The sequence below is a fragment of the Odocoileus virginianus genome, chromosome 17, assembly GCF_023699985.2.
Source record: "Odocoileus virginianus isolate 20LAN1187 ecotype Illinois chromosome 17, Ovbor_1.2, whole genome shotgun sequence".
Classification (NCBI taxonomy): domain Eukaryota; kingdom Metazoa; phylum Chordata; class Mammalia; order Artiodactyla; family Cervidae; genus Odocoileus; species Odocoileus virginianus.
Window position 1 is genome coordinate 25,308,602 of NC_069690.1, and position 21,578 is coordinate 25,330,179.

Below are 21,578 nucleotides of genomic sequence, written 5' to 3' on the forward strand. Positions count from 1 at the left end.
GAGCGTAGTTACAATCAGACTGGAAAGGTTTCCCTTTTCATGGAATTTAGCTTTTAGCGTGGATTGGAGGAGGAGGGGTAATAAACATAAATGAATGACATGATAAAGTAACTGTGACACGTGCTCAAAGAAAATAAAAGAGTAGAGTGATGAGGGTAAGAGATTCTTGTAAATTTCATGGAGGCAAGGACCATTCTTTTGTGTTTTTTCCCCTTTGCATCTCTAACACGAAACCGTGTGTGCATTCAATCAATATTTAGTAAGTCAATTATCAAAGTAGGCAGTTTGTAATCTAAACATTTTTATTATGGAAGAACTGTGTGTTCATGCAAGAAAAATGAGCAGGACAGCAAAACGAAATAGTAAACAAACCCTTAGTAATTCTACCACTTGGAGATAACAATATGCTTTGGTAATTCTATGTAGGAGAGCCCAGGAATTTAACGAGGGATTATTTTTCTGGCAAAGGGAGTGACAAAAAGTTCTATTTCCCCTCAATCCATCAGGGACCTAGGCTGCCCTTTTATGGCATTAGGAGACACACAAGGTGCTATGGAGGGGGGTCTACCCTCATCTGGGGTCAAGGAAGGCTAGCCTTCTAAGGAAGTGACCTTTAAGTGTAAAGGAATTTGTTGTGTGAGAAAATGGGGAAGTTCCACACTGAGGAATGTCTTCATTTAGAGTTTCTGGCTCCAGGGTAGAGATAGGGGCAGGAAGTGGGATGAAATCAGCCTTTGGGAGTTGGCAGGGACCACAGTAAAAGAGCATTTTTATCTAGGTCTAACTGCCAGTTTTTGGGAACTAGAGAATTCAGATGCACAGATTAAAAATAAAATAAAATAAAACCTCCCAGAGGAAGTAATTGGCCCGATCCAGAATGAGGAACATTCTACAGGACAAATGATTTAGTTACTCATTGACTCAGCGTGAACATAAAAAAAGGGAAGGAGGCTTGTTATAGGGGAAAAAAACAAAATGAAACACCCAAACTTAAGAGACATCACAACCACAAGCCACCTGTGGATCTTCTTTATTTCTTTGTTTTAAAATTTTTATTTATTTATTTATGGATGTGCTGGGTCTTCATTGCAGAGCTCGGGCTTCTCATTGTGGTGGCTTCTCTTGCTGTGTCTAGAGGACGCTAGAGCATGGGCTTCAGTAGTTGCAGTATATGGGCTAAATAGTTGAGGTTTCCCAGCTCTAGAGCACAGTCTCAATAGTTGTGGTGTGAGGGATTTGTTGCTCCATGGTATGTGTGGTCTTCCTGGACCAAGGATTGAATCCATGCCTCCTGCATTGGCAGGTGGATTCTTTACTGCTAAGCCACTCTTATTTATTTCTTGATTGTAATAAACCAACTGTAAAAGGCATCTTGGAGACAATTGAAGAAATGTGAATATGAACTGGATATGATGATGAAATGTTAAAGAATAATTGTTAATTTTACTGGGTATGATAATGGCATGGTGGTTACACTTTTTAAAAGGCCTTATTCGTTGTGGATGCATGTGAGGCAACTGATGTCTGCGGGTGTGTTTTACAACATTCTGGGGAAAAGCTGGGAGTGTGTGATATTTTGATATAAACAATATATGTTTGGGGGACTTCCTTGGTGGTCCAGTGGTTAAGGATCCACTTTCCAATGCAGGGGACTCAAATTCTATCCCTGGTCAGGGAACTACGATCCCACAACCCTCTGGGCAACTAAATCTGCTTGTGTTAACTACTGAGCCTGAGTTTCCCAACAAAGACCCATCACAGCCAAAAAGAAAGAAATATATATTTGGCCTTTTTCCCACATTTCTGGCTCAAAATTGTATGAACCCCTTGAAATTTTCCTCAGTGATAGAGAGGAATGTCTTCTGTTACTCATTACAGACCCCTTTTAACTATACCTGAGTTTATGCTAATGAGGTGACTCAGTGGTTCACTGGATAGCTTCAGGATTATTCCTCAGGAATAACCTCCTGTGTCTGGATGGTGTAGAGCCATCTGTGATTGTTTAACAGGGACCTGTGGGTCCTGTATCAACCCAAACATACTCTTCTGCACTGCAGCATTTACTACCAATGATGTTGCCCTTAAATTAGTCACTCTCACAATCCATTTTAGTAAAGGTCCTTCAGGAAGCTGATGATACCAATCTGAAAAATGAAGCAGCTAACTCCTTCACGACTATATTCCTGGTTTCAGGAGTTTCTTGGTTTTTGCCCTCCCCACCCATGCTAACTTCCCAGGTGGCTCAGTGGCAAAGAATTTACCTGCCAATGCAGGAGATTTGGGGTTCGATCTCTGGGTTGGGAAGATCCCCTGGAGGAGGAAGTGGCAACCCACTCCAATATTCTTGCCTGGAAAACCCCATGGACAGAGGCTACAGTCCATGGGGTTGCAAAGAATCAGCATGCATGAGCATGCATGCTAACTACTCTCTTGGTGACCAGGAGACTTAGAGGTACATTCTGTTGTCCCAGCCTAATTTTTTACTTAGAGGATAGCTTTAAGGCTAGTGGCCAAAATTCAGGCTGACCCAAATCTGAACTTAGTCTAGCATCAAAGTCCAAACCAGAACTCTTTTTTAAGTTTGATTATAGCTATTACAAATAATCACCAAGGGATGCATACTTCACATCTTTTTTCTTCTTGGTTTGCGCTTCCTTCTGCTCTTCCCTGATGGCTCAAACAGTAAAGAATCCACCTGCAGTGCAGGAGACCCAGCTTCGATTCCTGGGTCAGGAAGATCTCTGGAGAAGGAAATGGCAACGCACTACAATGTTCTTGCCTGGAGAATTCCATGGACAGAAGAGCCTGGCAACCCCAGTCCTTGGGGTCACAAAGAGTTGGACAGGCTATGTGACTACACACACACACACATGCCTCTAGTGAAACAACTTTCTGGGCTTGACTCCAACTCTAAATTCCATTTCCATTTGTAATTTTTGCTCACAGAACTCAGAATTAGTAATAATACTAATTATTACTGATTTACTATAAAGGATATAACTCACGTGGTTGGTTGCTCTGGTATCTAACCTCCATCCTGAAGCTAAATACTCATCCAGAGTCACCTTATTAGAATAAACTCAGGTATGGTTGTAAGGGGCTTATTGCAAATAACAAAAGAGGCTCCTCTCACCTCTATCACTCAGGTCATAGAGGCTCTCTTGCCAAGAATGGAGGATGCAGACCAAATATATATTTGTTATATTGTCACATCATCACAAGGAATAATAATAAAACTGAAAAATGCTGGTGATTGTCGAAGTTGGGTGATGGGTACATAGAGATTCATTCTGCCGAGTCTTCCAGGGTTTCTGTGCATTTGGAAACTTAGATAATAAAATATTTAGAAAAAAAGAGGATAATGGAAAGAGAGGTACTTTATAGGCCATACTAAAGAGTCTGATCTTCTAAACATTTTATTTTGAAATAATTTTATATTTATAGGTAGATTGCAAAGACACTCAGTAGTTCAGTCACTCAGTCGTGTCTGACTCTTTGTGACCCCGTGGACTGCAGCACGCCAGGGTTCCCTGTCCATCACCAACTCCCTACTTTGAGCCTACTCAAACTCACATCCATTGCATTAGTGATGCCATCCAATCATCTCATCCTCTGTCATCCCCTTCTCCTCCCGCCTTCAATCTTTCCCAGTGTCAGGGTTTTTTCCAATGAGTAGGTTTTTTTGCATCAGGTGGCCAAACTATTGAAGTTTCAGCTTCAGCATCAGTCCTTCCAATGAATATTCAGGACTGATTTCCTTTAGGATTGACTGGTTGGATCTCCTTGCAGTCTAAGGGACTCTCAAGAGTCTTCTCCAACACCACAGTTCAAAAGCATCAATTCTTCTGTGCTCAGCTTTCTTTATAGTCCAACTATCACATCCATACATGACTACGGGAAAAACCATAGCTTTGACTAAATGGACCTTTGTTGGTAAAGTAATGTCTCTGCTTTTTAATATTCTGTCTAGGTTGGTCATAGCTTTTCTTCCAAGGAACAAGCGTCTTTTAATTTCATGGCTGTAGTCACCATCTGCAGTGATTTTGGCAAAGACACTAGAGTGTTCCCAAATACTCCTCATCCATCTTCCTTTAATGTTACTTCTTCTATGACCATGATATGTTTATCAAAACTAAGAAGTTAACATTGATATAATACCACTAGCTAAATAGCAGACTATTCACATTTCTCCAGTTTTCCCATTCTTTTTTTTTTTTCCATTCAAGATCCAATCCAGGATACTATAACCTATTTAATTGTCATGTCTCCTTAGTCTCTACCAATTTGTTAGTCTTTCTTGGTTTTTCTTTGCTTTTTGTGACTTATACTTTTGAAAATAGTGGTCAGGTGTTTTGTAGACTGTCCCAGGATTTTTTTTTTCCTGATGTGTTCTTGTGATTAGTCTAAAGTTATGGATTTGGGGGAAAATACTACAGAGGGGATGGGATTGTGGCCTTGTCATTGCATCAGGTCAGGTAGTATGATGTCAGCATGACTTCTTATTTCTCATACATCTTTGTCAGTTGATTCAGAGGGTGTCTGCCAGGTTTCTCCACTATTTTTTCCATTTCTATACTTTGTGACAAGCATCTTTAGGCCCAGCTTATGCTTATGGGTATTTTAAAAAGTAGGAGAAAGTCACTGAAGGGATTTAAGCAGAGAATAATGTTTTGAATGTCTGTTTTGGAAGGAATAGGAGATACAGGGGGCGTTTTTCAGTGGGACTGGACATAAACTGCTGGACGTTGAGTGACTAGCAGTCTCATTCAGCTTGAGTTGGTTCTTATGGGACATGAAAGATGAGAGAAGGTGGAGTCAAGGATGGCCAAGAGGTTTCTAAGCTGGACAGGTGGGTGGCCTGGGGCTTTCACTGAATCTAAACCAAGGCTGTGCGGCCCCAAGGAGGTTGTATGCCTCCCCTGCTCCCGCGCCCCCTCCCCCACCACTCCCCCCAGAGAAGTCACTTTCTGTTTCTTGGTCTTATCTTGACTTGGATCCGGTCCCTGATTGTTCCTGGGGCCGGGAAGTGTCTTATCAACACACATTAGAAGAAGTTTGGGGTCGGGAAGATCCCCTGAAGAAGGAAATGGCAACCCACTCCAATATCTTTGCCTGGAGAATCCCATGGACAGAGGAGCCTAGCGGGCTACCATGACACGATTGAAGCGATTTAGCACGCACGCACGCACGGGATTACCCAGGAAGGTTAGAATCCCAAGCAAAGAGAGAGGGGATGGCGGTCGAGGAACTGAAGAAAGCTGGAGGAAAATGTCGTCCTTAAATCCTTTTTCTCCTCTCTCCATTTAAGGACCCAAAGATGAGCCGTTGACTCAGTGATTTCAAACAAGTAATTTTATTCAGCTTTTCGTGTTCCGTCAACCGGCCTCGCCCTCGGCCTCCCCTGTTTCGTGTTCCTTTCTGAGGCGTGTCGGGGGAAGAGGGTGGACTGCTATCTCTCGGCCCTCACCTGCGCCGGCGGGACCCCCGCCCAGGTTTCTTTTCTCCTCGGCGCCTACGGGCGGGGGCGGGAGGGGCGGTAGGAGTTGGGGCCGGAATCACCGGCCCTGGCGCCGGGCGGGCCCCGCTTCCCTGCGAGGGCTTGTAGACCAAGTGGAAGATGAAAGCGTTGCAGTACCTGAGGGGGCGTGGCTCCATCAGGGGCGGGGCCAAGAGGCTGGGATACCCCCAAGGGTCGGGGCTTCTAAATTCTGCGTTCCCGAGGGGGGGGTGGGGGGGGGTGCGTGCTAGGCTTAGGGCTCCGCGGGCCAGCCAGGGTGTAATCAGGTCTATATTTTGGTGGGTAGAGGACCAGGGGTTAGAGAGATTTTGTGAGCTGGTTCTAAAGAGGGGTGTGTGGGCGTTGTCGAGACTCTCCAGTGGGGGTCGTGAGGAGTGAGGGCGGAGGAAGCAGGGGGTAGGGCTGGGCCAGGAGGGCCCCAGGACCCTAGAGACGAGGGTTGAGGTGGGCTTTTCAGGATGAGCAGCCAGAGAGTACGAAGGCCTTACCAGGGCATGCAATTGTCTGCCGCTCTGAGGCGAAAGGGGGAGCGGAAAGGGTTGGGCTGTGGAGGGCTGGTCCCCCCTCCTGTGGCCACCGCCATGGTCTGATCGTCCATCACACAGCCATACTCGCTGCTCTCGGTGAAGAAGGCCGGCACTCGGAGGGACTGGGGTGGGAGCGGGGCCTCAGACACTCACAGAAAAGCTCCCACCCCCATATACCTCCCGGGGACCCAGAGGACTGGGATGGGGAGAGGCACGAGGCAGACACAGGGTCCAGGAGGACCCGTGGGTGCACCCTAGTCTGTGGAGCAGATGATGGGGAAGAAGACACTTTCAGAAAATAAGGGACCAGGCGGCAGGTGAGAGAAGGTCTCGTTTGCCCCATCACCCACCTGTAACCGGGGCAGCGAGCTCAGCCAAGTGTCCTTTAGTCCAAAGCCAGAGTTAAAGCCTGCGGAGGGAAGGAGAGCAGGGAGAAGCTAGCTTCCATGGCCTCCTCCCACCTCCACGCTCCCACCCCCGGCTCTTACCAATGACCAAGTCAGGCTTGGGCCCCTGGAGCAGGTGGTAGGGCCTTGCAGACACCTTGATCTGCAGGTCTCTGTGGACCCCCTTCTCCTTAGTCCCAGAGCTGAGCCGTGCTGATACGCCAGAACCAGGGCGGACAGATACTTCAGGGCCATCCTGGAGAGTCAGAAGGGGGAAGAGAAGCCAGTGGAAGTGATGGTGCTGGAAGATGTGTCAGGTAAAACAGGGGAGAGAAGGCAGGGATCAGAAGGGCACAGCCCAACCAGGATGACAGCAAGGGGACCAAGTCTGGAGACTGGGGTGAGGGGCAGGGGGAGGGGGTACTCAACCCTCACCCTCTGGAGGGTAAAGTGCTGCTGGTCACTTTCGGGGGGCAGGCCATCACCCACAAACTGCAGCTCCAGGGCCACATGGGGGAGCAAGACCAAGAGTTCCTGAAGGGCAAAGAGGACGAATCTGGGTCCCACCCCGTGTCCACCTCCACACCCACACGCCCACTCTTCAGGCCTGGAGGGGCTTACCCAAAACACCATGACAAGGTCAAACTCCTTCCCAGCCTCCACCACGTGGATTTTCAGTGACTGTTTGTTCTGGATGTTGAGCTCAGGGACTGGGTGATAAGCTAGACACTTAAAAATATGGCCTTCTCCTCCCCTCCCTCCTGTCCCCTGCCAGCCACCTGGCCCCTCTGCTCCACGCAGTCCTCCCCCCTGCCTTGGCTCTCCTTACAGGACTGGGGCACCAGGTGGGTGATGACGTAGTACACAGTCAGCGGGTAGGTGAGGAGCACGGCCATGGGGGAGTCCAAGCTGAGGCCCCGCCACGTGTAGTAATCCTGCCACGAGCCTGGGGAGAGTAGGCTACTGGGAACCTGACCTCAGGCCCCCTCCAGTCTGACAGCCTCCTTTCTCAGCCACCCAAGACCTCTGACCCTCCAGATCGCACCCCCACCACTAGCTCCCTCAGGGCCCCTCCGGCTCACCAAAGAGGCCCCTGGGTGAATCTGGGGGCACTGGAGGCATCAGGGCGGGCTCATACCCCTGGAAAGGCTGGTAAGGATCTCCTGTGAGGATGAAAGACGATGAGCCTGGTGTCAGGGAGATCCCCACCTGGCTGCTTCCTTCTTCCAAAGGAGCTGTGTTCCCTGAGAGGACCTGGAGCTGCAGCAGGGGGCTGGGGAACTGCCTAGGGATGGGGCTTCTGGAGAGGGTGGGCAGGGGTGACTTTTCTGAGGGTTGGGAAGGGGCAGGCAGTGCCCTGGTGCTGGGGGCGGGGGGATCTGGTGTGTATGTGGAGGGGTTATCTAGGATCTGGACAACTTTTTGGTCTCCCCTCCTGCCCTCTAGTCTGAGGGACTCATGCCTGGAGAGCGGCCCCACGCACCATGGAGAAGAAGGCTGAGGGAGGGTGTGCTGCCCCTTGGGTGCCTGGGGGCACCAGGGCCTGGAATCAGCATGCTGAGCTGGGTCCAGTAGCCACGAGTGAGGCCGCGGGAGGCCAGAAAGGCCTCCTTGTTAAAGGTTTCACTGGTCACCTCTGGAGAAGGATGAAGGGAGGGGTTGAGGGCCCGGTGGCCAGGATTCTGGACTTGGGCTCACCGCAGCCTCTCCCCAGGACCCTGGGCCCGAGTCTGCTTCCAGTCAGGCAGAGAACTAACATTCCTGAGTGGACAGCATAGTCCACAGAAGCCATATAACAATTCCGGGTTTTAACATTTGCTAATCTGCCTGTTTTAGTGGTGAGGAAAAACTCTAAGAAGTAAAGTGATTTGTTTCAGGTTGCCAGCTTGTGAAGCTGAGAAGCAAGTATTTGTATCTCTACCTGAATCCCCTAAGTTCTCTCAGGGACCTGGGCACTCTGTCCTCCAGCCAGAGAGGCTATCTCCAGCCCCAGGGGTCTAGCTCCCAGCCCCAAATACCCAGCTCTCAGCTGTTACTCCAGGGATCAAGACTCTGAAATAACAGGCACTTAACCTTCAAGCCCAGGACCCTTGTTCCAAAGACCTGGTTCCGCTTCCCCCATCCATTCTGACCTCCTTATGATACCTGCAGTGTAGGTAAAAGGCAGGGTTGCCAGTTCTCCAGCCCTCTCCATGAAGGCTGCAAGCCTTGGGCACCAAAATCGGTGGCTTACGTCATCTGGGCATCGCTTCCAGTCCGCACGGAGACAAGCCTCTCCACAGTACAAGACAGCACCGCACTGTGGGCTGGGGTCATAGGAGGTGGTGGGGTACCCCGTGTTAGTGTATGTAGGTCCCCTGTCTGCTGTCCATCTGTCCTGCAGCTGCCCATATGTCACTCAGTCTGTTTGTACTCTCTTTGCCTATCACGGCATGGTATTTTTTCGTCTTCTTGTTTCTCTGTTCCTCATTCTCTCTCTGTTTGCCTGCCCTTCCTCCCCCTCTCTGTCTTTGCAGGTTGCTCACCAGGGTGTCAGTTTCACCTCAAAGCTGTGCCTATGACAAACATGGCAGGTTCGAGCCCGGAGGGAGGCAAAGGTGAAGCCTGGCCGGGGGCCCCACGTCCGCATCGGGGTCTTGGCTAACTTCACTCCCAGCCTTGGGACTAGATTCTCCAGCTCCCTGAATGGGGGTGGAGACGGCATCAGGTTGGGAGTGGGGCTCAGGAGCCCAGGCTCTTAGGCTTCCCCACTCTCTACCAGCTTTCTGTACCGATGCAGCTGGGCATTTCCCACAGTAAGCTGTCGGGGCTTTCGGGGGTCTCCAGAGCCCATGGGGCAGACCATGCTGTGGCAGAGGAGAGCATAGGCTCGAGGAGCCAGGTTCTCAGGCCCTGAGCCCCTGCCTGTGCTCCCCTGGGCTCCTTCCATCAGCAGGTCAATGCCCAGGATGGTGCCATGTTCATCCGTCACCAGTAGGAGGCAGGAAAGGTGCAAGGGGGCAGCATCTGTGGAAGACAGGAAAAGCCGGGGGTGGAGGGGGAAGATTGTCAGGGTCAGGGTACCAAATCAGACACTTCTGGGGTAGGAGAGGGGACTAGGTAGGAGGGCAGGCCTCATTGGAAGGGGACAGCAGAGAACGAGCATTTGCCGCCGGGCAGAAATGTGGGGGTGTGCTGTGGGAACTTCACATTTTTCTTGAGGTGTTAACTCCTGACTTCTGGAATTATTTTTTCTTTTAATGTTTAAAGTTGGTGAGACTTAAAAAAAAAATGTGGATCAATGAAAACATCTTTTCAGGCCAGAGTGGCCTGAGGACCACCCATGTGTGACTCCTAACTGTGTTCTGAGGGGGCAGAGGAGGGCTTCAGAACGGGGGTCTGCTGGGCAGGGGGCATGGCAGGGTCATCCTGGGTTCTTACCACTTCTCCGTCCCTTTCTCCTCTCAGGCCCTGGTTCGTCTTCTGCCCTGTCCTCTTGGCCATCCTCGCCACCTCCAGCCTCCTGCTCGGCCTCCTCTGGCTCCCCTGGAGGGGTGGCTTCCTTGGGGGACTCCCTGCTGCTAGGGGCCGGCTCCCCATCCTCCTCTTTTTCTACCTTTTTGGTGCCTGCACCCTCCTCCTCTCCATTCTCTTCTTGTTCCTCTTCCTCCTCCTCCTCCTCTCCTTCCTCCCCTTCCTCCAGGCTGACAAAGCTGACATAGGGACTTAGGTCTCGCAGGTGGAGTGGGGGCTCATCTCCCAGCAGCCGGGCAGCCCCCAGGCCTGATCCAGGGCCTGGCTCTGCCCCTTGCCCCAGGCTGATGCCCACACTGCGGTTGGGCAAGACGTGGAGCACCCAAAGGGCCGGGTCCTGGGGCAACCTTCTGATCTGAGCCTCCAGCTGCCGCCAGCGACCCTCAAGGCTGGTCCCTACAGCCCTGCGCTCTGCCACGAACTTGCGGAACCAGCCAGAGAGGAGGGCAGCAAAATCAAGGAATTCATCCCGGTATCCAGACACAAACTCCATGTCTTCAGGGGCACAGGGCCTGGGTCAGACTGAGCAGAGGAAGGGATGTATGGTGAGGGAGAGGCACCTGGGATGGTGTGGGTTGGAGGGGTCCCTTAGGGTGGTATCTATGGATGGATGTTGGGAGCCAGAAAAGAGTTTTCAGGGCTGAGGATGCAAGTTCAAGATGAGAACGGGGCCAGACTTGAAAGTGGGTGACTAGGGTTATAAGTGAGTAGTCAGGAGGGAGACAGTATTTGGGGCTCCAAATCTGAGGTTCAAACCCTCAAAGGTAGGGGCTGAATTGAATTGAGGATCGAAGTGGGAGAGAGTTAATCCTATGGGGAAGAGTTTTGGACTGTCTGTGGGGTGTGGGAGGAGCATCAGAGGCAGGGCATCCCTTTGCCTTGGACCGGGTTAGGGTTGGCGATGAACCCCAGTACACCTAGCCCCCGCCCCGGCCGCTCCACTGCTCCGGTACCTGCAGCCGCCACCACTTTTCGAAGGTAAATACCTCGGGGTGCGGTGTGACGTCAGGCTGCCCGAGCCCTCGGGCGGCTGCTCGGGTGGCCACGCCCCAAAGTCTTGCGCAGCGCGGAGGCGCCCGGGTCAGTGTCTGCGCCGCGGGGCGCGCGGACTGGTGCTGCCAGTCACTCCGGCCACGTGAGAGGACCTGGGTCAAAACGTGAAAACCTCTCTAAGGAGCAGGTCACAGGGACGGACCTGCGGCGGGCGGGGCAGTGCTGCGGTCCAGCCGCGCCTAGCCGTGCACCCTGGGCTTCCTGGCTACCCCTTCGACGAGGCTCTGGGCTGGGTGCAGGGGTGCTCCACCTCCCGGAGTTTCCCCGCCGCCCCCAGGCCGGCGATCACGCGGTTGCGACGGTACTGACCCCACTGTCGATTTGAGACGGTGAGGACGCCGGGAGGGACGCGCTGTCCCCTCGCGACCTGCCTCAGCCGGCCGAGCCCCGGCGCCGACGACCGCCGTGTCCCGCGGAATCACAGGCGAAGCGGGAGAAGGAAGCGAAAGCCACTGAGAAACCGGCTGGTCGTCCGGCTCCGGAGAACGTCGGGGAGTCAGAACGCGGCGGGCAGAGATGCTGGGCCGGGCAACCCGGTTCCTCTTGGTCCTACTGTTTGTAGCTTATCCCACTTCTCCAGGTTCGTCAAGGGCTCGGATCCCCGTATCCGGGGAAGGAAATGGGAGGGAGGCGCTAGCGCCGCGGGGTTGATTTGAGTAAGTGGGGAGCCAGGGTCCCCAAGGCAGCCGGGGCAGGGGGAGGGCCAGCTGCCTGGGGTTGGGGATGGGCTGGGGAACACCAGGGTCCAGGTGTGATTACGGACATATTTGGGGAGAGTGAAGCGTGGGTTGAGCCGGGGTCGGGGCTCAGATCCTGGGGTTTAGGGGAGACGCTGTAGCGAGGCTGTGGGTTGAAGTCTTAGTAGCAGCTGCATGAGTCCCTTGAACCGGGGGCCTGTGAGAACCACTTCCGTCCCGCTCAGGCAAAGGCAACGAAGGCAGCAAGGTTGGACGTTGTCTCTGCGATCTTAGAGTCACTTCCCATTCCCCCCGAATCGAGCAACTCTTGGGAAATCTCCGAAAATACCTGAAGGCATATCAGCGCTGTATTTCCTACGTCAGGTAATCTCACCACCCACCCATGGGAGGGCTGCGTCTGTACACACACCCCCGCCCCCGCCCTTCAGGATCCTCTGGTCAAACTCGATCTCCTTCTGGGAGGGCGTCTAGCCCCCGCCCCACTCCTTCAGGTCACGTTCGCCCTAATTCGTTGCACCTTCAGTTTCCCTTTTCCCCTGTCCCACCTACCTGGAATTTCCCAGTCCCAGCAGAAACTGCTGACGCTCGGGAGTGACCTCACTTCTGGAACCAGGAAAGAGCTGAGAATAGCGGGGTGGGGCAGAGAGCGGGGACACATCTGAGACCAGGTCGTTCCTCAGGTTCCAGCTACCCTACAGAAATGTATGTGGAGGCAGCACTGACCGCTGGGTTCAGGAACTGATGCACTGCTTTGATAGTGGAGGTGAGAGCTTTCCCCTCTTCCCCAGGCCCTGTCCCCAGGGCTCCGTGGGTCCACCTTACACCCTTCTTTGCCTCAGCCCTTTCCTCTTCAGTATACTTTGACTTAAGTTCCTGTTTACCATAAATGCTTCACCATCACTTTCATGATTTTTGCCAATGCATCCTATCACTGTGCATTTACTTAATGTTGTTCTTGAAATCAAGGCACTATTTTTATGTTCCAGTATTTTATGGTGGAGGCTTCCCCAGTGGCTCAGAGGTAAAGAATCTACCTGCCATTGCAGGAGATAGTGGGTTCTATCCTTGGGTTGAAAAGATCCCCTGGAGAAGGAGATGGCACTCTTGACTGGGAAATCCCATGGACAGAGGAGCCTTATGGGCTACAGTCCATGGAGCTGCAAAAGAGTCAGACATGACTTGATGACTAAACAATAAGAACAATTTTATTATGGAAATTTGAAGACATGTACAAAAATTGAAAGATTTTTCCAGTGAACATCCATATAACCACCACCTAATTCTATAATGTTTGATTTTTATATTTGATGTATTTTATATATGTCCATAATAAAGCAAATTTATTTCATATTTTACAATATCGAGTTTAAGGCATTTTAACTATATTTGCTTTATTGCCCACCCATCTGTCTATGCATCCCTCTATCCCTCATCGATCTGCCTAATATCTTTTTGGTGCACTTCCAAGTAAGTGCAGGCTTGATTATATTTTATTCCCAGACATTTCACCATGTATATTATTAAGGATTGAGTTCTGTATTTTATTGTTCCTTTGAGGTAAAATTTTAAAACAACAAAATGAATAAATAAGTGTATACAGCCACTTTTGAAAAACTTAATGGCAACTTGTCCTAAACAGGAGCACCTGTGAAGTCACAAATTTGATATGCTGGTTGTATTTTACTCCTAAAATAATTACACAACCATTAAAACACCAAGTGTTCTTCCAGGTCCCAGCACCTATCTGATTTCATCTACTCTTCCTGGCTACTCTGGCCTTTGTTACTAAAATTATCCCTAAGATACAGCTAAAAGAAATGAACCCCAGAGAGGTTAGGAGACAAGGGGCAAGGTCACAGCTACTTTGTAGCAGAGTCTGGGTTCTAACCAGGGTCTCCTGACTTTCCAGGGCATGATCGCCCCAGGGGTTCCATGTTGTAGTTACTCACTTCCATCTCCCCATATTTTCCCTCTACCCTCCTTTCCTGGCCTTCAGCTGTTCCCTTGATGTTCTCCTTGACCCGCTACCCTGCCCTCTTATCTAGTTCTTCACCTTGTCCCCTTGTAGCCCTGATTCCTCACTTCTTGCTTCTTCAGAATGTGGACATGCTCAAGCTAGGGTGGTGGCTGGCCACGGGGATGCACCTCTTCGCAGCACCCAGCTTCCTGAGCCCACAGACACAGTCACCACTTCCAGGACGTACCTGCCATCCACCCTGCAGCGTACCCAGCAACCCACCCCTCTGGAAGGAGCACTGTCCTTGGACAGCAATCACATCCCCACCCATGAAACTACCACATACACTTCGGGCCACAGTCTGGGGGCAGAGCCTGAGGCTAGGGAGAACCAGAAGCAGCTGAAAGAAAAAGTGGGTCCTGCAGCTGGGACATCAGCCTTGGTGCCTGTGCTGTGCCTCTTGGCCATCATTTTCCTCCTCACTGGAGTCCTACTCTACGTGGTGTGCAAGCGGAGGAGGAAGCAGTCCCTGAAGCATCCCCCAGGTAAACTGGGCTTCTGAACCCCTCCTCCAGGGACCCAGAGCCTTCCTGGCAGGGATTCTGCCAGCAGTAGCTCTCAGGCAGACCCAGAGACAGATACAGACAATGCCTGCACCATGGACCACAGGCGATGAGTGAAGAGTCAGCCCGACTACAGAGTGGGGAGGGAGGGACGCCATCACAGGCCCGGGGGCCAGCCCTCGAAGCCAGGCAGTGCTTGGAGCAACATCAAGATGGCAGCTAGAGCAGACTAGTGGGAGATGAAGCTGTGGAGGAAGGTGGGAGCCATTCATTCAATTCACAGATCTTTACTGTTGAGCACCTGCTGTATACCTGGTCTATAGCTAATGTTTTGGACTCTGATTCCCCAGTTTAAGCTGTCACCCCTTGCCCCTAATACCCTACCCAACTTCCCTTGATCTCAGAGCTCATCTGTTAATTTCTTTATCTTTCCCAGATCCTGAAGCTTCATTATACTTATACAGCTGCAACAGATGAACCAGTGCACAGAATGGAATCTTCTGAGGGTAGATTATGATTTATTCAGCATCAATTAATATACTAGAACAATTTCTGGCACATGGCAGACACTCTTTACTTATTGGTCAGTGTTTAATTCACAACTAACCAGCCACTGACCTCCCTTAGACCTTTCCTCTGTTCTTTTGGATTTCTTCTATACCATGATATAAAAATCACTGTTTATTTTATGTCTTGTATACAGTCCATATTTTTTAACTACTAAAACTTATTTTTATAATTTTTGGCTCTTCTTTCTGCAGACATGGGTCTTATGCCCTTGCCCCCTAATCATGCCTGATTCTTGGCTTCAGCTTCTCTGCTGGTGGCCACCTGGCGTCTTCCCCCTCAACATCTCCTCCCAACCCCCACCAGCCTCCATGTCCCATGACCCGTATATCTTGCTCTTGTCACTTCACACCACACCAGTGTTCCTCCCTAGCTTCCACCCTCTCCTGCTTCCTGCCCTGACCCCACAGTAAAGGCCTGGGCTTTTCCACCCTCCCTCCTCAGCAGCTGCCATGCAGCCTGGTTTTTCTTCCTTTACCCCTTACATCACCATATATGCCCCAATGAGAGTCTGAGTTCCTTGTTTTAGTGTTATTATTTTTATTAGCAAAACCCTTAGTTCTCATTTTGTCTTTTTCAGTGAACCAAAAATGTGTCTTCCTTGGTCCAAGTCTGCGGGAAGCCTGGGGCAGGGACATGAGGAAGTGGGTTGGGTGTCTAAGTCTCCATCGCCTGTCTGAGCTTGTCCATACTCAGTGAAGCACATGGCAGGAGCAACGTGCTGGAGGAGCCAGGGCACAGCTGTGCATGGGCTTGGTCTCTAAGTGTCTTCCTTCGCACCTTCTGCACCCTTGTCCTCATGGCCTCTGACCAGTATGGCAGGTACAGGACAGCCCACACTCTCCAGATTCTGCTCTGGGGTGTATGTGGAGCTCTCCCTCCAAGCTGTTCACCGGCTTGGCCTAGTTCTCCAGCATCTGCTCACAGGTTCGGGCCACCTCACTGAGCTTGAGGCGAGCATAGTCCACTCGCTTCAGGGCCATTTGACAGTCCTTCCTCGAAGAGTAGCTGGAGCCCTCGTGGGGCTGCCCTGTGGCCACCTACAGGACATTCAGATGGATCAGTGAAGCACCCCTTCCCTCTGCCATCTCCCCAACAAGTCATCTGGTCTTTTGCCTCATTTCTTCCCTGAGTTTAAATCTGCTATGCCAGAAGATTAGCTGGATTACCTAAGGCACATCATTGTACTTCTATTAACCTCCTCTGTAAAGTGGGGATGACTGTAACTACTTCCTAGAGTTGTTATGGTTTTCCCTGATGGCTCACATGGTAAAGAGTCTGCCTGCAATGCAGGAGACCCGGCTTCAATCCTGACCCGGGGTCGGGAAGATCCCCTGGAGAATGGAATGGCTACCCACTCCAGTATTCTTGCCTGGGAAATTCCATGGACAGAGGAGCCTGGCGGGCTACAGTCCACAGGGTCACAAAGAGTCGGACACAACTGAGAGACTAACAGTTTCACTTTTCAGAGTTGTTATAGGATTAGATAATGCAGAATGTCTAGCACACTGTACAAGTTTAGTACATGGTGCTTCCTGTTTTAATAACCTCAGAACCCTTTCAGTCCTGTTCCTTTTCTTATGAAGTAGCCATCTGGGGCGCTATACACTTGAGATCAGGTCAAATGTCTAAGGGCAAATCCTATAGCTTTCGTATTGTTTAGATGACCTCTCCCAGGACTTTTCCATCCACTGGCTCATGTGATGCAACTCAGTGACACAAGAAACCTGTCCTGGAAGGGAGGGATGCTGCCAGGATCGACGGGCCTGCTGGGTAGGGCTGGTCTTGCTTGGCTCCGGGGACCAAAGCCCTGCCCGGTACTCTTGAAGAATAAGGCTAAGGCAGAGAGCTGGGGTAGGAGCGTAGCACGTCCCACCAAACACACCTGAGTGAGATAGCGGATCTGAGCCGACAGCTCCGCCTCCACGTGCTGCACCGACGCGGTGAAGGCCGCTGCCTGTCGGTCTAAGAGCCTCTCGTTGGTTTTTTCCTTGGACAGTTCCAAGATCACGGTACCTGCCAGAGTGGAGAGCGGGCGGGGCTATCCGGAGACCGCCAGTATAGCCCCGCCCCAGGGCCAGCCCCATCCACCCCTACACCCAGTTAGGATCCCTTCCAACCCCATTTGGTCCGCCCATGTGCAAGCGGTCACGCTTGCTCTCGCGCCCGTTACCCTTCTCGTCGTCGTATCCCGAACCTGCATTCTGAAGAATGGCTCCAATTTCTCTTTCGATGTCTTCCAGGGCGCGTAGTCGCTCGTTCGCCAGGCTGTAGGTAGCCATCGTTACCCTGGGGTTTTCTTTTGAGAAATACTACGGAAAAGCGCCCGGAAGTGACTGTCGGTTTGCGCCTGAGCAGAGGGCGCACCTTAGCCAACACTACAGTTCCCAGGATGCTCAGCGTGGTCTTTCCCTTCTCGTTTCACCTGGTGAACTACAACTACCAGGGTCCCCTGCGCATGCCCTGCTGCGCGACCCCACCGCGTGACCACCTGTGGTAAGACGGAGTATCGGAAAATCTCCAGCTTAAGGCCATTCAGACCTGTCTACCTTCACGACACTGTTGTGGTCTGTTTAATTTCTTCTACAAGAATTTCTTGAGCGTCTGCGGGTGCTAGGTGATGATGGTAGGACCTCTGGGGTATTACAGACTGGACAGCCATGGACTCTCTGTCTGCCTATCCCACTCCGCCACCTATCGGGGCCCGGGGAAAACGACTTGGTGAGTGTGACATTCGCCGCAGCGCTTCCCTCTAATCCGGAGCGCCGCAAAAACACGGACTGTCAATATATTCTGAGGCGCTTGCTCCTGTCAGCCGTTTCCCTCTCTGATTGCTTATTATGTGGTTGGCTCTGGGGATACAAAGGTGAGTGAGGTGGACTCTCACGTGAGACTGGATAGGTGCTTTATTAGGGATACGCCCAGGGTGTATTTCTAGGAACAGAGAAAGGATTCTAGGAGGAAATGTTAGGAGGAAATGTTGCTTGAACTGCATTTGGGGCTTAACCAGGTGGCTGAGAGGTTGAAGTGGAGAAGGGAAAGGCACAGCGAGCGCGTAGTGCTCTGAGGGGCCGACACATTGGAAGTCCAGTAAGTTTGACTGGAGTGAACGCAGCGTGGTTGGTGGCTAGGTGTGACTGGGGAGATCGGAGTGGGGAGCCAGACCAGAAAATGGCTTGCAAGCTAAGGAATTTGAACTTTATTTTGAAGGCAAAATAAAGGAAAGATCTTTCCTTTCAGGAAAGATCAATCTTGACAGTTTAGGGAAGGTTGAGAATGAAGCCGGTTTGCCCAGGGTTAGCAAGCGAGTGGAGGCTTTTAGTTAAATTTGAGGGATCTAGCATTTAACTTCACTCTTTTTCTAAATCCTGTACAAGAAGGGGATTTAAGAAAGGGGTCAAGGAAAGAGAGGAGTTATTAATAAAAGCAAAACTTTTGATAGAAACTGGAAAACAGAAAGTCATATGGTTAACTAAAGCAGCAGTGAACAAAGCTTAGAAGCAACTTGATTTACCCCTAAATCAATGGCATTACAGTGCAGCTGGGCTGTCAGTCAGTTCAGTCGTGCAGTCCTGTCGAACTCTTCTACCCCATCGACTGCAGCGCGCCAGGCCTCTCTGTCCATCACCAACTCCTGGAGTTTACTCAGACTCATGTCCATTTAGTCAGTGATGCCATCCATCCATCTCATCTTCTGTCATCCCCTTCTTCTTCTGCCTTCAATCTTTCCCAGTGTCAGGGTCTTTTCCAATGAGTCAGTTCTTCACATCAGGTGGCCAAAGTATTGGAGTTTCAGCTTCAGCATCAGCATCAGACTATTCAGTACTGATTTCCTTTAGGATGGACTGGTTCGATCTCCTTGCTGTCCAAGGGACTCTCAAGAGTCTTCTCTGGCACCACAGTTCAAAAGCATCAGTTCTGCACTCAGCTTTCTTTACAGTCCAACTCTCACATCCATACATGATTACTGGAAAAACCATAGCTTTGACTAGACAGACCTTTGTTGGCAAAGTATTGTCTCTGTTTTTTAATAAGCTGTCTAGGTTGGTCATACCTTTTCTTCCAAGGAGCAAGTGTCTTTTAATTTTATGGCTGCAGTCATCATCTGCAGTGATTTTGGAGCCCCCCAAAATAAAGTCTGCGACTATATCCACTGTTTCCGCATCTATTTGCCATGGAGTGATGGGACCAGATGCCATTATCTTAGTTTTCTGAATGTTGAGCTTTAAGCCAACTTTTTCACTCTCTTCTTTCACTTTTATCAAGAGGCTCTTTAGTTCTTCTTTGCTTTCTGCCATAAGGGTGGTGTCATCTGCATATCTGAGGTTATTGATATTTCTCCCAGCAATCTTGATTCCAGCTTGTGTTTCACCCAGTCCAGCATTTCTCATGATGTACTCTGCATATAAGTTAAATAAGCAGGGTGAGTTAAATATACAGCCTTGACGTACTCCTTTCCCAATTTGGAACCAGTTTGTTGTTCCATGACTAGTTCTAACTCTTGTTTCTTGACCTGCATACAGATTTTTCAGGAGGCAGATAAGGTGGTCTGATATTCCCATCTCTTTAAGAATTTTCCACAGTTCATTGTGATCCACAATAAACTTTGGCTTTGGCATAGTCAATAAAGCAGAAATAGATGTTTTTCTGGAACTCTCTTACTTTTTTGGTGATCCAATGTATGTTGGCAATTGGATCTCTGGTTCCTTTGGTTCCTTTTCTAAATCCAGCTTGGACATCTGGAAGTTCACAGTTAATGTATTGTTGGAGCCTGGCTTGGAGAATTTTGAACATTACTTTGCCAGCATGTGAGATGAGTGCAATTGTGTGGTATTTTGAGCATTCTTTGGCATCGCCTTTCTTTGGGATTGGAATGAAAACTGACCTTTTCCAGTCTTGTAGCCACTGTTGAGTTTTCCAAATTTGCTGGCATATTGAGTGCAGCACTTTCACAGCATCATCTTTTAGGATTTGAAATAGCTCAACTAGAATTCCATCACCTCCACTAGCTTTGTTCATAGTGATGCTTCCTAAGGCCTACTTGACTTTGAATTATAGGATGTCCGGCTCTAGGTGAGTGATGACACCATCGTGGTTATCTGGGTCCTGAAGATCTTTTTTGTACAGTTTTTCTGTGTATTCTTGCCACCTCTTCTTAATATCTTCTGCTTCTGTTAGGTACATACTGTTTCTGCCCTTTATTGTGCCCATCTTTGCATGAAATGTTCCCTTGGCATCTCTGATTTTCTTGAAGAGATCTCTAGTTTTTCCCATTCTATTGTATTTCTTTGCCTTGATCACTGAGGAAGGCTTTCTTATCTCTCCTTGCTGTTCTTTGGAACTCTGCATTCAAATGGGTATATCTTTCTTTTCTCCTTTGCCTTTCTCCTCTCTTCTTGTCATAGGTGTTTGTAAGGCCTCCTCAGACAACCATTTTGCCTTTTTGCACTTTTTTTCCTTGGGGATGGTCTTGATTCTTGCTTCTTGCACAATGTCACAAACCTCCATCCATAGTTCTTCAGGCACTCTGTCTATCAGATCTAATCCCTGAATCTACTCATCACTTCCACTGTATAGCCATAAGGGATTTAGGTCATACCTGAATGGTCTAGTGGTTTTCCCTACTTTCTTCAGTTTAAGTCTGAATTTGTCAATAAGGAGTTCATGATTTGAGCCACAGTCAGCTCCCAGTCTTGTTTCTGCTAACTGTATAGAGCTTCTCCATCTTTGGCTGCAAAGAATATAATCAGTCTGATTTTGGCATTGACCATCTGGTGATGTCCGTGTGTAGAGTCTTCTCTTGTGTAGTTGGAAGAGGGTGTTTGCTATGACCAGTGAGTTCTCTAGGCAAAAGTCTGTTAGCCTCTGCCCTGCTTCATTCTGTACTCCAAGGCCAAATTTGCCCTTTACTCCAGGTCTCTCTTGACTTCCTACTTTTGCATTCCAGTCCCCTATAATGAAAAGACATCTTTTTGGATGTTAGTTCTAGAAGGTCTTGTAGGTCTTCGTAGAACTGTTCAGCTTCTTCAGCATTATTGGTCAGGGCGTAGACTTCAATTACTGTGATATTGAATGGTTTGCTTGGAAACGAACAGAGATCATTCTGTCGTTTTTGAGATTGCATCCAAGTACTGCATTTCGGACTCTTGTTGACTATGATGGCTACTCTATTTCTTCTAAGGGATTCTTGCCTACAGTAGTAGATATAATGGTCTGAGTTAAATTTCACCCATTCCAGTCCATTTTAGCTGGAATGTAGGTAGTACTAAAATTAGGAGGATTATTTGAAATAATTAGACCCCCCCACCCCCATCTCCTCCTTTACTTCATGTGTCTCAGCAACTACTCACCCCCAACTCATCAGATTGCTGGAGGTTTCTTTGCTAGTGATGGAAAACAGAGTCTTTCTCATGGAGGGCACCTGGGTATGATTGTATTGAAGACAGAGATTGAGTGAGTTATTTACTGAGTGGTGGTTTCTAGAACTCTGACAACTAGGCTTCTACCTTCCAGGTCAGAGACTAAAAGACTCTTACCTGGGGAATTTGACTATTCAGAGAAAAGACCTAAGGGTATTAACATCAGGGGTTCTCCAACAGAGCAGTTAGCTGGATCACCCGACAGTGAAACCCACAGTTGGTAAGTCCCAACTGTATCCTGAGGTCTTCTAGTCATCTTCTTAGCACATCCCCCTGAAAGATGAGAAGACTGGGACTTCCTGGTGGTCCAGTGGTGAAGAATCACCCTTCTGGGGCCGAGGACGTGGGTTCAGTCCCTGATCAGCAACTAAGAGCCC

At 49.7% G+C, this 21,578-nt stretch overlaps 3 protein-coding genes and 1 long non-coding RNA gene across 7 annotated transcripts in view; 2 read left to right on the forward strand and 2 right to left on the reverse strand.

Moving 5' to 3' along the window:
* Nucleotides 1-9,218, forward strand: part of LOC110150142 (uncharacterized) — a 36,979-nt gene extending 27,761 nt beyond the window's left edge. Inside the window, exons 2-3 of the long non-coding RNA XR_002317660.2 lie at nucleotides 6,627-6,748; nucleotides 8,948-9,218. This is a non-coding gene — a long non-coding RNA (uncharacterized lncRNA). The remainder of the gene's footprint in view (nucleotides 1-6,626; nucleotides 6,749-8,947) is intronic.
* On the reverse strand, nucleotides 5,338-10,999 carry ZMYND15 (zinc finger MYND-type containing 15). 3 transcript variants are annotated; one of them, XM_070478959.1, is made up of 14 exons: nucleotides 10,931-10,999; nucleotides 9,852-10,466; nucleotides 9,203-9,437; nucleotides 8,957-9,112; nucleotides 8,577-8,737; nucleotides 7,915-8,067; nucleotides 7,514-7,594; nucleotides 7,261-7,377; nucleotides 7,053-7,141; nucleotides 6,867-6,965; nucleotides 6,534-6,687; nucleotides 6,396-6,454; nucleotides 6,007-6,167; nucleotides 5,338-5,635 (listed from the first exon to the last, which is right to left on the reverse strand). In XM_070478959.1, the coding sequence occupies exons 2-14, from the start codon at nucleotides 10,435-10,437 to the stop codon at nucleotides 5,464-5,466; spliced, it is 2,223 nt and encodes a 740-aa protein (XP_070335060.1). In that variant the 5' UTR covers nucleotides 10,438-10,466; nucleotides 10,931-10,999; the 3' UTR covers nucleotides 5,338-5,463. The 3 variants fall into 3 exon arrangements, with proteins under 3 accessions (XP_070335060.1, XP_020768644.2, XP_020768642.2); XM_020912985.2 differs by having other exon boundaries at nucleotides 5,338-5,512; nucleotides 10,898-10,981; XM_020912983.2 differs by having other exon boundaries at nucleotides 10,898-10,981.
* Nucleotides 11,000-11,096: 97 nt separating this feature from the next.
* CXCL16 (C-X-C motif chemokine ligand 16) lies at nucleotides 11,097-14,773 on the forward strand. Its single transcript, XM_020912989.2, has 5 exons — nucleotides 11,097-11,577; nucleotides 11,920-12,058; nucleotides 12,376-12,458; nucleotides 13,793-14,197; nucleotides 14,652-14,773. The coding sequence occupies exons 1-5, from the start codon at nucleotides 11,514-11,516 to the stop codon at nucleotides 14,690-14,692; spliced, it is 732 nt and encodes a 243-aa protein (XP_020768648.2). The 5' UTR covers nucleotides 11,097-11,513; the 3' UTR covers nucleotides 14,693-14,773.
* A 529-nt stretch (nucleotides 14,774-15,302) lies between these two features.
* Nucleotides 15,303-17,156, reverse strand: MED11 (mediator complex subunit 11). 2 transcript variants are annotated; one of them, XM_020912991.2, is made up of 3 exons: nucleotides 16,956-17,156; nucleotides 16,668-16,798; nucleotides 15,303-15,822 (listed from the first exon to the last, which is right to left on the reverse strand). In XM_020912991.2, the coding sequence occupies exons 1-3, from the start codon at nucleotides 17,062-17,064 to the stop codon at nucleotides 15,685-15,687; spliced, it is 378 nt and encodes a 125-aa protein (XP_020768650.1). In that variant the 5' UTR covers nucleotides 17,065-17,156; the 3' UTR covers nucleotides 15,303-15,684. The 2 variants fall into 2 exon arrangements, with proteins under 2 accessions (XP_020768650.1, XP_020768651.1); XM_020912992.2 differs by having other exon boundaries at nucleotides 16,980-17,149.
* Between the last annotated feature and the right edge of the window lie 4,422 nt (nucleotides 17,157-21,578).

Coding starts and splice junctions, on each gene's coding strand:
- ZMYND15 (XM_070478959.1), bottom strand. CDS start 10,437: ATGGAGTTTGTGTCTGGATACCGGGATGAATTCCTTGATTTTGCTGCC. Junction 7,595..7,914: donor CCTCAGCCTTCTTCTCCATG/GTGCGTGGGGCC, acceptor TCATCCTCACAG/GAGATCCTTACCAGCCTTTC. Junction 7,378..7,513: donor TTCACCCAGGGGCCTCTTTG/GTGAGCCGGAGG, acceptor TACTCTCCCCAG/GCTCGTGGCAGGATTACTAC.
- MED11 (XM_020912991.2), bottom strand. CDS start 17,064: ATGGCTACCTACAGCCTGGCGAACGAGCGACTACGCGCCCTGGAAGAC. Junction 16,799..16,955: donor GGGATACGACGACGAGAAGG/GTAACGGGCGCG, acceptor CCACTCTGGCAG/GTACCGTGATCTTGGAACTG. Junction 15,823..16,667: donor AGATCCGCTATCTCACTCAG/GTGTGTTTGGTG, acceptor AATGTCCTGTAG/GTGGCCACAGGGCAGCCCCA.
- CXCL16 (XM_020912989.2), top strand. CDS start 11,514: ATGCTGGGCCGGGCAACCCGGTTCCTCTTGGTCCTACTGTTTGTAGCT. Junction 11,578..11,919: donor AGCTTATCCCACTTCTCCAG/GTTCGTCAAGGG, acceptor CGTCCCGCTCAG/GCAAAGGCAACGAAGGCAGC. Junction 12,059..12,375: donor CGCTGTATTTCCTACGTCAG/GTAATCTCACCA, acceptor GTCGTTCCTCAG/GTTCCAGCTACCCTACAGAA.